At 47.9% G+C, this 15,196-nt stretch overlaps 1 protein-coding gene across 2 annotated transcripts in view; it reads right to left on the bottom strand.

The window, feature by feature from the left end:
* Nucleotides 1-15,196, bottom strand: part of KIF19 (kinesin family member 19) — a 425,797-nt gene that overhangs the window by 256,764 nt on the left and 153,837 nt on the right. For both annotated transcript variants that reach the window (XM_078654238.1, XM_078654237.1), the window contains exon 3: nt 6,394-6,504. In XM_078654238.1, the coding sequence (XP_078510364.1) occupies nt 6,394-6,504 (111 nt within the window). The remainder of the gene's footprint in view (nt 1-6,393; nt 6,505-15,196) is intronic.

Below are 15,196 nucleotides of genomic sequence, written 5' to 3' on the forward strand. Positions count from 1 at the left end.
AGTTGGGTTTCCAAAGAGTTACGCTTAACTAAATTAGCACAGACATATTTCTAGAGACCTCCATCTTCCATTATGTACCTTAGATTGCCAAGAAAAACAAAAAGCTGCAGTGACTCTCGTATGCTCTTCATATGGCTGTGTTCAGAGGAAGCACTCCGATCGCGCCTAGAACGATTTGGAGACAAAATGAATGAAGTAGCTGCACTATTTTTTTCTATAATATCTCCATAGTTATTTTTATTTTCCAGATGACCACGTGACAGGGAAGGAGAATTTTGTGTAGCGAGCTTGGTCATCTATTACAAAAATATTTATTGTTTATCGACTCATGATTACAGGTCTTGTTTGGAGTTGAGAAAGTAACAGGACACCTGCTAATCATCGGCAAACTTTCCAACAGCCCACCACTTGGTTCCCCCATTTCAACTAGCTGTGTGGGAACTGCTTACTTTCCGACAGCCAAGCCTCAGCTGGGTCTGGCTTCTAAAACTCCTTCCTGGGGCCATTCTCCAGAGAACCGTCTTCCTCGAGGTGGTGAAAGGCCCAACTGATTTATGCCAGGGCTTCCGAAGCTAATGTTTCGTGCTGCTGGACAGAGTGACACTGTAAGTCAGTCCATGGCAGGAAAAACAACAAGGTACGCACCTGAGAAGAGAAAATTCCCTGTATGTAAGGGGCATTTATTATTGTGTTTGTTTGCGGTAACAAACCCTTGATTTCAGGGTGGAAAGGGATTTGTTTGTTAAAATAGAAGAATACAGCCCCATTCCGCAAGCGTCGGCGGCAGTACTTTGAGTGAACAATCCCTTCCATGTGGGTGGCACCTTTAAATATGGCAGGCTGATCTTCACGGGGCTTACAAGGCCTTAATGAGAACATACGTACCTGTTTTAATGCTGACTGGGGGAATCTTAATCTGACTTTCATAATGTTTTGTGCTTAAATGTTATATATCTTTTTATAGTTAATTGTATTTTGTGCACCTTGTGATGTTTAAGCCAGCAGTTGATTTGACACTGAATGTAAGAATAAAGGGCCCTTGTGTGTGGAACATGAGACCCCTGCAAGTTGCCTTGGTGCTCTGAATTGACATAAACGCCCTTGTCTCGTGGTTCCGGAACATTAGGCAGTGGCTGAACTCCCAGTGACTTGTTTTATTCTAATCACGTATAGTTAGTGGTAATTTATCCAAACGTGGTGGAATGAACCTCTGAGTGAGTTTGCTGTCACTTACAGATGCACATAAGTAAGAACCTACCTATTTATTTATTTTATTAAACTTGTAAGGCACACAGCTACCCGCAGTGGGTTTCCCGGCGCCAAGGGACAGACTCAAGAAGAAAAGGTCTAGCAGGCTGGACTTCTTGGACAAAAACCTTCTACTCACTGCTGAAAGAGCCAAGTTTTGAGTCCCTTACGGAAACGAAGAAGAGAGGTCTCCGTCTTTAGGGACACGGGAAGGACGTTCCAAAAACCTATTACACGGATTCCTATTATTTACCTTTGGGAGCCAGTGGAGAAATGAAGAACAACATAATAATGTTTCCTGACGATAACGATGAGCATTATGACATATAATCCGATATTTTACTACTAGGAATACTGAGCAGAGCCCAACCCTCTGAAGATTACTGGTCCCAGGGTGTGATGGAACAGCAGCTGATCCAGGGATGGGAAAAATGTCACATGATCTCACTGTGGCGTGAACATATCGCATGAATCTGAGGGCTGAGGGAGGCACAGAAGTGTATGTGTAGCGACAACAATAGCAACAGGATTGGAGACAGAGTCCATAGGGTAAAGAGTTCCTGGAAATATTGAAATGAAGTATCTACCTGCAGAAAGCGTTCAGACGCTGCTAGAGCCAGTCCCGTCCACAGGGAGCGACAGTCGAGCCACCAACTCTGCGGTCGCAAACCGGGGCGTACACAAGGACAGCAAGCACAAACCTGAGGCATCGAAGAGTACTGTGGGGTAAAATGGTACACGAGAGAGCAGTGCAGCACCAACACAGGAATCTGGAGGTCCCCTAGCATCGCAGAAATATTCAACCGCACATCAGTGTCAAGTGAGGTATCGGGAGAAACTACACTGGTCGTAAGGAAATCAAGTCAGTATCCTGGGGCAGTACAGGAGCACTGCAAGTGACATATAGGGCATCCTGAAGCACTGCAAGCACAATTTAGAGTAATCGTGTGTATTTTTACTGACTCCGAAAACACAACAAGATGATGAACTGAGTGCTGAAACTTTTCATCTACTTACCCCCAGTCAAGAGATCTGGGTTTAATCCATTGTTCTTTTGCTCACTATGCCACCGCGGTTTGGACCGAGCCATATGCAAATCAGTCTTGACCCTGCTCCTCTTCGGAACAGTCCAGCCCGAATTGCCAAACAAGGTCCTCCGTGGACCACAAACAAGCACCCTGGGACCGGTTTTGGGGTAATACCCCACATCCCCTAGGCTAGCTTGAATCCATTGACAAAGTGAGCAAGGGGCCCACGTTTGGGCATACCCATGGCCACTTAGGGCAAACATAGCAAGCACAACAAGATGATGGCCAGAGTGCTGAAACTTTTCATCCACTCACCCACAGTCAAGAGACCTAGGTTTAATCCATTGTTCTTTTGCTCACTATGCCACCCAGTTTCGACCCAGCCATATGCAAATCCGTCTTGGCCCTGTTTCTCATGGGAACAGTTAGCCCGAACTGCCAGGTCAAGTCCTCCATGGACCAGAAACAAGCATCCTGGGACCGGTTCCGGGGCTGACCAACTGACAGATTCAAAAGCACTTCAGACTCTAACCAGAACTTCCAGGGCCACAACAGTCCCCTACTGATGCATCCAGAAGCACTGCAGAAGTGTTGAAGAAGCAGTGATAATACTAACCAAAGTATCCTACAGCAATTCAATGAAAACTGATTTTTTTTTGCAGCACAGCAGGAGCCAAACAGGGTAACATGGAGCACTGCAGGCACCAAATGAGGTATCCAACCTAAGAACCACAAAAATATTCAGGATAACTGTGGTGTCACTGTCAATTTAGGTAGTATCTGGAAGAACTAAAGTGGTAACTGAGGCCTCCTAAAGCGTTATTGGCAACCAGGTAAATTATGGATGTGTTGATATGGCTGTGATGATCCTGAATCACTGGATACACCAACTGAGATTCATGGGTGTACTTCAGACAACAACCAAGGGAACCAGGACCATTGCATATGTGCTGAAGTGGCTATAAAAGTACCAAGTTCAGGTATCATGGTGCACTGCAAGCACCAAATGGGGTATATGGCTTCACTTCAGCAAAAGAAGCACAAAGAAGCACAGGAGATGCACTGACACCAGCTTAAGACATCCAGAAGCACACCAGCACTATCTGAGGAATCTAGGGGTTGTGTAGCCTCCTACTAGAGTATCCAGGAGCAATGCAATGTCAGCTGAGCTACCTTGGAGAACTGCAGTGATAAATGAGGCCTAAAAAAAGCACTGTTGAAACCTACTGAGGGACCCTGCGGCATTGCAGATGTGAAGTGCTCATGAAGGAATGGATTCAAGGCATGCTGGAGCACTGCAGGCATTAACTGAGGCAACCAGGAGTTCTGTGGCTGTGAGTAGATCACCTCGTGTACAGGATCAAAATAGGGAAGAGTGAGGTATCATCTTGGAGCTCTTCAGGTGCCAAATCAGGTATCCCAGGGCAGTCAATGCATAAACCAAGGTATGCAGTTGTACTACAAGTAAGCACAGGGAGAGGCAATCGGGTGCACTGCAGATGTGGTGTGGTGGCTGTGAGGAGATCAACTCAAATATATAGTATCAATACTTGGAAAACCGAGGTATCTTGGAGCACGGATGCCAAGTAGGAAATTCCAGGGTAGTGAAGGCACCACTGAGGTGGCCTGGTGTGGAGAAGATGTGAATAGATGTATCTGGGAGCACTGCAGACACACTGAAATGGTCCTGAGTGTATAGTCATGTGTACTTAAATAATTAAATTACATACATCTAGGAGAACTGAATGCTCCAAGAGACTCTTCTAGGAGTATTGCACACATCGACTGATACATTAGGAATGCATCAGGCCCAATTAAGCCTTGAGCACCTGGCTGATGCTAACTGAAGACTAGATTATGATGTTGTTAGGAAGGCCTCCGAATCGGATTTGGCTTTCCTGAATTCGATTCGTAGCCCTTTGTTCTGACCGAATCGTACACAGGTCTTAACCACCAAGTACGATGCGATGATTGCGTACGTGTTGTCCGAATCATTTCCGAACCCGATCCTGTCCGAACTACTTGTTCGTTGACGAATTGTGCCGCGCAATGGAGCTGGATTACGATGAGTGAGTGCGATGTACGATTCAGACAGCTGCATTGACTCGGTCTCAGCGAAACAAAACTGCTGTCGGAATCATACTTCAGGGGGTCGAAGCAGTCCCCCCTTCACCGGGGCCCTCCGCATCTGTAAAGAGGGGTGTTTATGTGTCCGCCCGATCCAAGCATGCACAGTGTGGTGGGCACCATGGGGTGTCCACCATAGGGTGTACGTTTTTCCTCACCCACCCCGTTTTGCAATGGGAGTCTGAGTCCAGTATACAGCCTCCCACAGAGTTCAATGGGAGTCCAAGCGAACCAATTCCGTCAACATTTGGATGCATCATACTCACTCGTTCGGACTCCTGGAGCACGATTTGCTCGGAAAGCCCTCCTGATCAGAGTTGTACGGAGGGCTTTCCTAGCAAGACAGTAATCGGCCCCTGAGTCTTTTGGGAGCACTTCAGATGCCAACTAAGACATGAAGGATTGCTGCAGACCCTAATTGAGGAACCTGGAAGATGTGCATATGTTGAAGTGTTTGAGAACATAGCAGATACGGAAATACCGGAAAGTAACACATGCGGTGACCTGGCTCCTCTCGAGTGCTTAAACCTGCTGAGTGTACTCACACCATTCACCTGTCCTAGCGCCGGGACACCCCCGTTGGGGGTAGCTGCGCCCTTTATAAGTTTCTAAATAATAATAAATAATAATAGTAACATGCAAAAGCACTGCAGGGCCTAATGAGCACAATAGTCACCAATAATGGACTCCCACGGCGCCACAGGGACCAGCAGAAGCATTTAGGAACATCACAAATGTATATGCACCATCACAGAGCAATGAGGAGTCTTGTATATGGGAGATCTGCACACGTCCACCGAGGTATCGCATAGAAATACAAATACTGAGCCAAATGGATGTGATGTGTAAAAAAATGCTGCGTGTATTTTTATTTATTTATTTAAGTTCCTTCCATAACCCATCTGCACCGGGTACTATCGGGGTGCTTTACTGTGAACAACAGATTACAAAGAGTTGGATATCAACAAACAATGAGAATCTACAGAGACGGAGATGAAATGTGCAATATTAAGTAAATATCATTGTGGGAAGTTTGAAGAGTCAATTCCACTTTGTTTGTTAAAAGAAGAATATGTCCAGAATTAAGTTCTGAAGGAAAGTGATTAGACCAGATATGAAAAGGAGTATTGAGTTCTCATGGGAGTGAGGAAGGAGTTCGAAAAGTTAGTGGTGACACGTGAAAAGGATTGCTTTATAGTGTGAGCAATTCTGAATTTTGGGAATTCCAGCTTGAGGGGATCCTGGCTTCTAAAGCCTCTAAAGCCTCATTTTTAACCTGATATGTTGAAGAGGTGAGGAAGAGATGGTATTTTTTCGGATGTACTGCATTGTGAGCTAGATTGTGCATGATAATAATTTATGTTTATGAGTGCTATAACCTTCAGAAAGCGAAACCTGTGTCTGCTGTAGCTGGTTTTTTTTCCTAATGAAGCCTGAAGAGAGGGAATAACAATGATGACGAATCAAGAAATGTAAGTTTATTAATATCTGTGTACGGACTATTTGTGCCCCTAGACTTTAGAGCACAGTTTAAATAGTGACACCAGGAGAAATTTGGGCTGCGGAGAGCACCGAGGCCACAGTGTTGTATGTGGTTCTATATGTGAACTACCTTATTGTTGAGCAAGCAGCTTGGTGATTAAGAAGCTAAGTAGCTTTGTAAGTAGCTAAGAGAGTTGTTGGCTCTACTTCATGTTTGTGGGGATCAATCAATTTGTATTTGTATTAGTGGGAGTGGGAGTGGTCAGGTGGATGAGTCAATCGGCTGTGAAACAGTGTTAGAGGATGCTTTACTAAAATCCAAAACCAATCAAATAAATAGTATAACACATCATAGGAAAACAGTGAGGCAGCCAGGGTATCCTTGCCAATTAATAGGAGCACTCCAACAATGAAACGTTTCTCTCTTTTCAGTGGTAATTCGGATCTATCTATACAACCCCTTAATCACCACAGAGTATATCTCGCTGTGGTCCACACCTCTCCTCACCTGGGTCGCTGTGTAGTCGAAGGCTACATCGAACATGTAGGACTTCTCCCGGGACCGATTAGCACGTAGGATGTCATCAGGGTCTTCCAGTGGATCCATGAGCACCACCATCTGTAAGAGGTCAAAGGGCATAAGGTGAGAAGATGAGTGATAAAAACCTAGGAAGTTAGAGGTTCAAATTCACCAGTGTGTGAAAAGTGAGGCCAGTGAGTACACCGAGTTAAGAGCTGTGGTGGAAGGGGGTCAAAGGTCAGACAGAGGTAACACCATTGAGCACTCCTCTCAGACACAGCATGAGGAACTAGAGGCATCAAGCAGCAAGTGATGAAACTGGGACCCAGGGACCAGTGGTGAGAGCGAAAAACACTACATTTTGTATTAAACCAAGTGGGTGAGTGGTGAGATAAAAGCGCCTAGCAAGGACTGACGTGATCAGGCAGAGAGAGGTTAGACCAATGCTTCCCAAACTTTTTAGAACCACTATTTTTAGAATGACAAACTTTTGCGACCTACCTCGCTTTAAAGAACATGGGGCAGGCAATTTTTTTATGTAACTAAAGCATCGTGTGGTAAAGCACTGTCATTTACAGACAACACATTTTCCATTGAAATGTTCACTAAATTTGCACCGACATACAGTTTTACTGATTAAACCATTTTGCATACGAATGATAATGTGTGAAAAACGGGTTTCCGTTAATAGTTCTCATTTGACCTTTGCCAAGTAAAGTGTCTTGATTTGCTATTGATCTTATTAAAATCATTGTTTCCATCACACTTCAGAATTGCAACAAAAATGTGCTTATTTTTTGCTTCCCTTATTACTGAATATGTACATTTCCCATTTTACAGGAATTTCCATTTTGTGGGGTGTTACAAAAAAATGCCCGGTTACTCACCGGTAATATCCATTACTCCGAGTCCTGGTCTCCCCGTCCCATTCCTGACAAGTGAGCAGCTAGTCTGCTCTACAGAAACCCCTACCTAGCTGAGCTGTTTGCACTTCCCCCTAGGATGACGTCACCATCACGTGACTGTAAAGGGGGAAGTGCATCAACAATCATCCTGAGAATACCAAAGAACCCAGAACGAAAAACCGACAATCACCAAAATAAAACCCAAACCAGGGAGGGAGGGAAGGGCTCAGGAATGGGACGGGGAGACCAGGACTCGGAGTAATGGATATTACCGGTGAGTAACCGGGCATTACCTCCTCGTCCTGTCTCCCCGTCCCATTCCTGACAAGTGAGCCCATACCCAAGCACACAGTGATTGTAAGAAAAAAACAGACCAAACAGTTTGAGAAAAACAGGTCCAGTTTTACTCAACAGAAAATAGTACAGATCACAAATCATGTACCGCAGAAAGGACACTAGCCCCAAAAGCAGCAGAGGCCGCCATCCCCAACTGAAGCCGATAATGGGTAACAAACGTATGAGGAGAAGCCCACGTGGCAGCATTGCAAATGTCCCTCAAAGAGGCCCCCTTGAACATGGCCCAGGAGGAAGACACGATCCGAGTCGACCGACCCTGAACAGAAGAAGGCAGAGGAAAGTGGGCAGAATCGTAAGCAGAAACCACAGCGCCTCGGACCCAACGAGTCAAGGTGGACAAAGAAGGCCGAAGCCCCAGACCCGAGAGGCCATAGGTGACAAATAGGGAATCCACTTTACGGAAACCAGCTGTACGCTCCAAGTAGATGTGCAGAGCCCTCAGCACATCCAACGAATGGAGGAGCATCTCCTCAGGAGAGGCAGGAGCCGGAAAAAACACCGGGAGAACAATTTCCTCCTGACAGTGAAAAGAAGACACCACCTTAGGAAGAAAGAACTGACTCGGACGGAGAATGACCTTATCATCGCAAAAGCGCAAGAAGGGGGGTGTAGCCATCAGCGCCCCAATCCCACCAACCCTCCGCCCAGAAGTAATGGCCACCAGGAAAATAACCTTAGCCGAAAGGAACTTTAGGGCCACGGAGTCCAAAGGCTCGAAAGGAGGACCCGTCACAGCTCGGAGAACCAAGGGAAGATCCCAAGGAGGCACAGGAGAACGAGAGACAGGACGCTGAAGCAAGAAACTCAGCAGAAGGCGAGCCACCAACGGGGAGACAGAGGAAACAGAGGAACCCCGAAAAGCGAGAATGGCAGCCAACTGGGCCCGCAGAGAAGAAACCGCAAGCCCCAAGACGAAACCATCCTGTAAGAAGTCCAAAACCTTCACGGCCTCACAGGAGGCAGAAGAGAGACCCCTCACAAGACACCAGGAGGAGAAATTCTTCCAGTGACGGCCATACGACTTCAAGGTGGACGGACGCCGAGAAAGCTGAAGACATCGGGCAACCTCAAGCGAGCAACCCAGACCCAGCAAACTCAACCTCTCAAGTGCCAAACCCCCAGCCGGAGGCGACGCAGGGAGGCAACCCCGAGAAGAGGAGTCCGCAGCGGGGAGGGAGACAGGGGAAACCGCCAATGCGGGCAAACGGAAAAGGTCAGCAGAAGGGGGAACCAAGACTGCCGAGACCATGCCGGAACCACCAGGAGAACCTCCGCCCGATCCAATCGAATCTTCCGGAGGACCCTCGGAATTAAGGCAAACGGAGGGAAGGCAAACAGCAGACCCCTCGACCAAGGAATCGAGAAAGCATCGGTAGCCCACGCCAACGGAGAGGGAACTATGCTGCAAAACCTAGGAAGAAGGGCAGACTCCTCCGAGGCGAAAAGATCCAGCCAAGGAAGGCGGAACCGGAGGACAATCAGATCGAACAGATCCGGGGACAGACAGAGGGATACAGAGGAGGGGAACACCCTGCTTAAAGAATCCGCAGGCCCATTCTCCTTCCCCGGAAGATAGACCGCCGTCAGAGACAGGAGACTCGACTTGACCCAAAGGCCGATCTCCCGGGATAGGAGAAACAGAACACGACACATGCCCCCCTGGTGATTCACATAAGAACGAACCACCTGATTGTCCGTCTGCACAGAGACCGCCCGACCCCGAAGGAGAGGAGCGAACCAAAGAAGAGCCAACCAAACCGCCCTCAACTCCTTCCAGTTCGAGGACTGGAGGGATTCGAAACTGGACCACCGACCCTGAGCCTTGGAGGCACCCAGAACGGCACCCCACCCCAAAGCACTGGCATCCGTGGACAACACGACCACAGACTGAGAAGAAAGGAGATCGAACCCCCGGGAAAGAGAGAGAGGGGACAACCACCACTGGAGATCCGCCCGAATCCCCGGAGTGACAGGGATCAGAGTCTCGTAGTCCAAGGAGGCAGGATCCCAGTGCGACAGGACATGATGCAACAGGGGGTACAGATGTAGCCTGGACCAAGCAAGGAGATGCAGAGTGGACGCCATCTCCCCCTGACTCCGTAACCAGAGACGAGCAGACACCCGGGATTGAGACAGAAGCCAGGAAAGGTGACGAAACAAAGTCAACTGATGCTCCTGCGAGAGAAAAACCATGTCCATGTCCATGCGGAAGAGAGCCCCCGGAACTTCAGGGACTGGGAGGGCACCAGGGAGGACTTCCTGTGGTTGATAAGGAACCCAAAGGAACCCAGCAGAAGACACACCTGGTCCACATCCGACAGAGCCTGTGAAAAAGAAGGAGAGACAATCAACCATTCATCCAGATATGGAAACACCAGCAGTCCCCTGGAATGAAGGATACCCACCAGAGGGGCCAAGAGCTTGGTGAACACTCTGGGCGCCGATGAAAGGCCGAAAGGGAGCACCCGGAACTGATAGTGCAGGGCCCCCACAGCAAATCGGAGAAAACGCTGGTCGTCCGGGTGGACAGGAACGTACAAATACGCATCCATCAGATCCATGGATGCCAGAAAGCCCCCCGGCAGAGCCAGAGGCAGGATGGACTGGAGGGTCACCATCTTGAACGGACGGTGGACAACGAAGCGGTTGACCCGCTTCAGATCCAAAACAGGACAAAGATCCGAAGTGTATTTCTTTGAGACAAGAAAGAGGATCGAATATCAACCCCTGCCCCTCTCCAGAGCAGGAACCTCCACAATATCCCTCTTCTCCAACAGGAGCCGTACACCTGCCAACAAAGCATCTCTGCGCAGAGGAAGACGGGGCAGGGGGGTCTGAACAAACCCCGGAGGAGGAGGAGAGGAAAACTCGAGCCAGCAACCTTCCGAAACAGTCTGAACCGCCCAGGCATCTGGAACCAACAACCACTGGGCGCGGAAGGACTGGAGGCGACCACCAACTGACAAAGGCAGACAGTCATTGAGAAGAGGAGGAAGCGGGGGTGGCAACACCGGCAGCGGCCCGGGGCTTGGCACCTCCAGGGGCCACCCGGCCACGACCCCTGCCACGAAAGGGCTGAGAAGCGCAACGAGCAGGAGGCCCAAAAGCGCGATGGTAACCAAACCCACGACCCCGAGAAGGAGGGCGGACCGGAGCCACCAGCTTGCGGTTCTCAGCAGACTGCTTGACCATACCCTCCAGCTGAGGACTGAACACCTTGGAACCTTCGAAGGGCAATTTAAGGAGGACCGACTTCTGGGAAGAGTCCGTCTTCCAGGAAAGCATCCAAATATGATGACGAGCAGCGATGGAAGCACCAGAAGCAGCCGCCGCCGCCCCAGATTGTCAAAGGAAATATCCAACAGGTATTGCACCTGCAATCCCATCAAAGACAAAAGAGGCGTGGCATCCTCGCCCTCATTCAGCAGAACGGACAGGGACTGGAAATCCTTAAGGAGCAACTGAACCATGTAGTTGGAATAGGCAGTCGCCCGGACAGAAAAATTAGAAGCAGCGTAGGAACACTTCACCGCCCCCTCAACGCGCTTATCCACAGCGTCCGCAGGAAGGGCGTCCTCAGAAACCACCAAACCCCGAGACGAAAGGCCAGCCATCAAATTGTCATCCTTCACAGCCTGAGGGAATTCAGCCGCAAAACCCTCAAGAGGGTAACGCCTGGACAGGAAACGAGGAAAAGTAGACTTGTCCACCTCCTTCCATTCGTGAGACAGCACATTGCGCACCGCCCCATGCAAAGGAAAAGAGTCAGGAGCAGGCTGGACATCTGCGTAAAGAAGTCATCGTCCAAAACAGCATCCGCAGAAGGAGAGAAGCCCAAATTGGACCGCACATGGGTGAACAGTTCAGCCAGCTCAGCACCCTGAACAAATCGACCCCGTACACCCTCATCATCATCAGGACCAACGTCATCCCCAGGAGCAGCCTGCGGATCCAAAGAGACACGAGGCACCTTGGGAGGAGGCCCAGCCGCGTACCTAGCCAGGAAAGCAGCAGCCACAGCCTCATTAATAAGGAGGCGCAGGGCATCAAGAGGGGCAGCAGAGGAAGAAGCCTCGGAATCCATGCCAGCAACCAGCCCAGTCCAAAAACATCAAATACAGGCAGAAGCAAGGACAAAAACCATGCAGGAAGGACCCCATATAAAGGACACGAAGTCCCGAGGCCCACGAGAGCAGGAAAAGTGGGCCGGCACAACAGGCACAGCCAACAGCCAGACTCGCCCCCCAAACGCACCGTGAAAACACGAGCGCCGCACCTGCACACTCAGAAACCCCTGCCCGCTAAAGCAGGGCACACGGGGACTCGAAACATAACCAGGAACGGCCGCTCAAGCAGGCCAAAGCAACAAGGTAAGAGCGGGATTTGAAAAACGGCCTCTAACGCGAACCGCGTGTCAAAGGGCAGACCGCCGGCAGAGGCAGCACGGGGGGAACACACAGAAGTAAACAACGGGCGGCCGCTAGAGCAGGCAGCCGAAACGAAAAAAACCAGAAACAGAACTTAGGCAAACTCCGAGACAGCACAGCACAGCACAGCCAGGCAACAGGCATCCGCCGCAGAAAAAAAAGAACAGGATGATTGTTGATGCACTTCCCCTTTTATAGTCACGTGACATCATCCTAGGGGGAAGTGCAAACAGCTCAGCTAGGTAGGGGTTTCTGTAGAGCAGACTAGCTGCTCACTTGTCAGGAATGGGAAGGGGAGACAGGACGAGGAGGTAATGACACACTACAGCCTTTCCATTCACTCTCCCTGTACTGTCACATAATTCACCTTACTTTTCTTTCAATGGCTGCAAATTGAGAGGAGTTTGTAAACACCAGTCCCATGTTAAACAAGCATTTGCAACGCAATAGACCTCGCATTTGCTAGAGTTTGAGCTATAGGCATTGTAAATGCAAATGCTTTTTATTTATGTGTTTGAAAACCTGCAAGCGCTGCGTAAACATGTACTTTGTACTTTGTACTTACAGTGGTTGCTTGCGAGAAGCAAGGCTGGCAGTAACTGTGCCTCTTCTACTGCCAACCTTGCTTCTCATAAGCAAGGACTATAAGTACAAAGTGGGTTTTTACACACCGCTTGCAGGTTTTCAAAACACATAAATAAAAGGCATTGTCATTTAGAATGCTAATAGCTCAAACTCACGCACATGCGAGACCAATTGGATTGAAAATGCTTATAGCTCCTTGTAGCTGGTTCTTCTACTGGATCCCAATATCTGTCCTGGTTCATTTCTCTTTCCTGCTCCTTCAGGAGGAGTTTTTGATCACCATTTCCTATCATTTGTATTCGGCTATCAAGATTCTTAAGTTTGTCAATACTTTTTCTCCCCCTTTGTGGGGTATGCCATCTATTTGGCACCCTCTAATGGAGGCATTTGGCAGCTTTCATGTATAGTTTTCCAGATTAGGGCGACAGTGGCTACAGAAAGGAGTCACCTTTTCTTAAAACAATTTACAAGGAGACTCACGGGATTTCAACTAGAAAGTCTTTGACAGACGTATCTTAATTAAAAAAATCCCCTGCCTTCTACAATCTGCAATGCCAAAAGAAAAGTGGAAGCCTCAGAAACCTGAAGCAAATCAAGCCTAGCCGAGGTTCACATTTAAGTTCCATTAAAAATGGATTTCATTTTCTTAATTGATCTTAAGGCAAATAGAGATAAAAGTGAATCATTGTGCATAATTAAATTGGGTTAATGGGGGGGTATTTGTAACGTGCTGCGTATGGAGTCCACGAAGCACTCAAAATGTATGTATATATGAATGTAACTTTCTTGACCCTGCTCACACTTTAACCTGTTCTTAATTTGTTTAAAAAAAAAAAAGTGCCAGGGCTCTCTTAAGGATGTCATTTCCGCCTGCACTGCCCATTGCCACTGTCAGCACTGACAAATACAGTAACAACACAACTACTAACCATCACACTCCTACAGTTGTAAAGGTATCATAAGAGTGTATTAGACTCTCCCTCCTACCAATGTATTTCAATCACTTCAAGAGATAAACACCCCCAAACCCCACCCACCTCATGACATTGTTGATGACTCATTTGCATTGATCAAAAGAATTATTGAAACATGTTGATATCTTTATTTCACATAAGAAAACTAATTTTTTCAGACAATGTTTTGTGTCCATGAATTATGTTGAACAGGCGTCATAAGAAACTACTTTAAACATACACAGTTCAGAGCTGCCCTTACACGCTGGGCCCATGAATCTCTAAGAGGGCCCATGCTTGTTAAAGAAATTAAAGTACCTGCATTGAATTATTTACTCAAGTATGGTACTACCAGTAACATTTTTAAAATCACCGGGATGTTTATCATAAAAGCAGATAACTGATGCGCACTGCACTCTGACAGCAGAACATTATTAATGTCCATAATGTATATAGCTTCTTTGTTGTGGCTGCTGTTGCTCCCATTTTTACATTACACAGTTATAACTTTCTTCATGGTCATGTGCCTAGAGACAGAACGTGAACTAGTGCATACAGTGGAACTAAGTGCATACAAGCAGCATGGATCTGTATTCAGCAACATATTGAAGTTCAAGCAGCAGCATGGGCAAGCCAACCAGCACAGTCTGGAGGTCAGAAAGTATTTGAAAACCTCATTAGCTTCTGTGCTGTATTTATCTTGCAGCCTCAACTGGTCCTCCTCAATCACCTCGTTGCAGCACCACTTCCAAGCCAATGAATAGAGCTGCTGGGTTGCAGACCTTGCACGAGCACATCAGTTCATCTCGTGCTGCCGATGTTTAGAAGCTACGTGCGTCTCCTGCCCTGGAGGCATACTACTGGTGCACTAACCCAACACGCCATACTAGCCCACACCCTGCATAAAGAAATCACATCTGTTAAGCTCACCTCTCACCCCACAATGCACAGATTCACTCTAGATGCACAAAGTATGGGGCTCCCACCGATGGTCAAACGTGAAGCAGCTGAAAATGTAAATGTAATGAAAATAAAAAAAATACAGCAATGCAAATCCTAGGTCAGAGTTATAAAACACAAATTTGGAAGCATGTTCAGTAGTATTTTATAGCAGCAGCAAAAGACAAGGTCAGCTCGTGATTACAGCAGGAGCCCAAGTGTTCGAATGCGTCCAACGTCGGCGCCGTAAATCAGAACTATTGATTATTCACACTGCTGGCCTGTTCAAACGTGGAGAAGTAAATAGGGCTTTTTGTGTGGATTATCCACTGCAAAAAGGTCAAATAACTACAAATAGTGCCAGGAAGCCAGAGCCACAACGAAGCCGGAGCCACCAAGGACCCGGGCCTTCGTGATCGGTTAAGAAATGCAGGCCCTGATAATGATGTGTCGATGCCAGGGTCCACATGATTTGATCGCCCTGTCATAGGAATCCAATGCAGCCTGAGTGATGGCTGCGTTTCTCAGTGATACCTGCTTGGATCACTGAAGCCTGTCCGATAAACTGCAAACACGAAATGGTGGCTTTTACATGACAAACTGTCGCCGTGAAAGCGCGGGGCAG

Source organism: Lissotriton helveticus, chromosome 7 (genome assembly GCF_964261635.1).
Source record: "Lissotriton helveticus chromosome 7, aLisHel1.1, whole genome shotgun sequence".
NCBI lineage: Eukaryota > Metazoa > Chordata > Amphibia > Caudata > Salamandridae > Lissotriton > Lissotriton helveticus.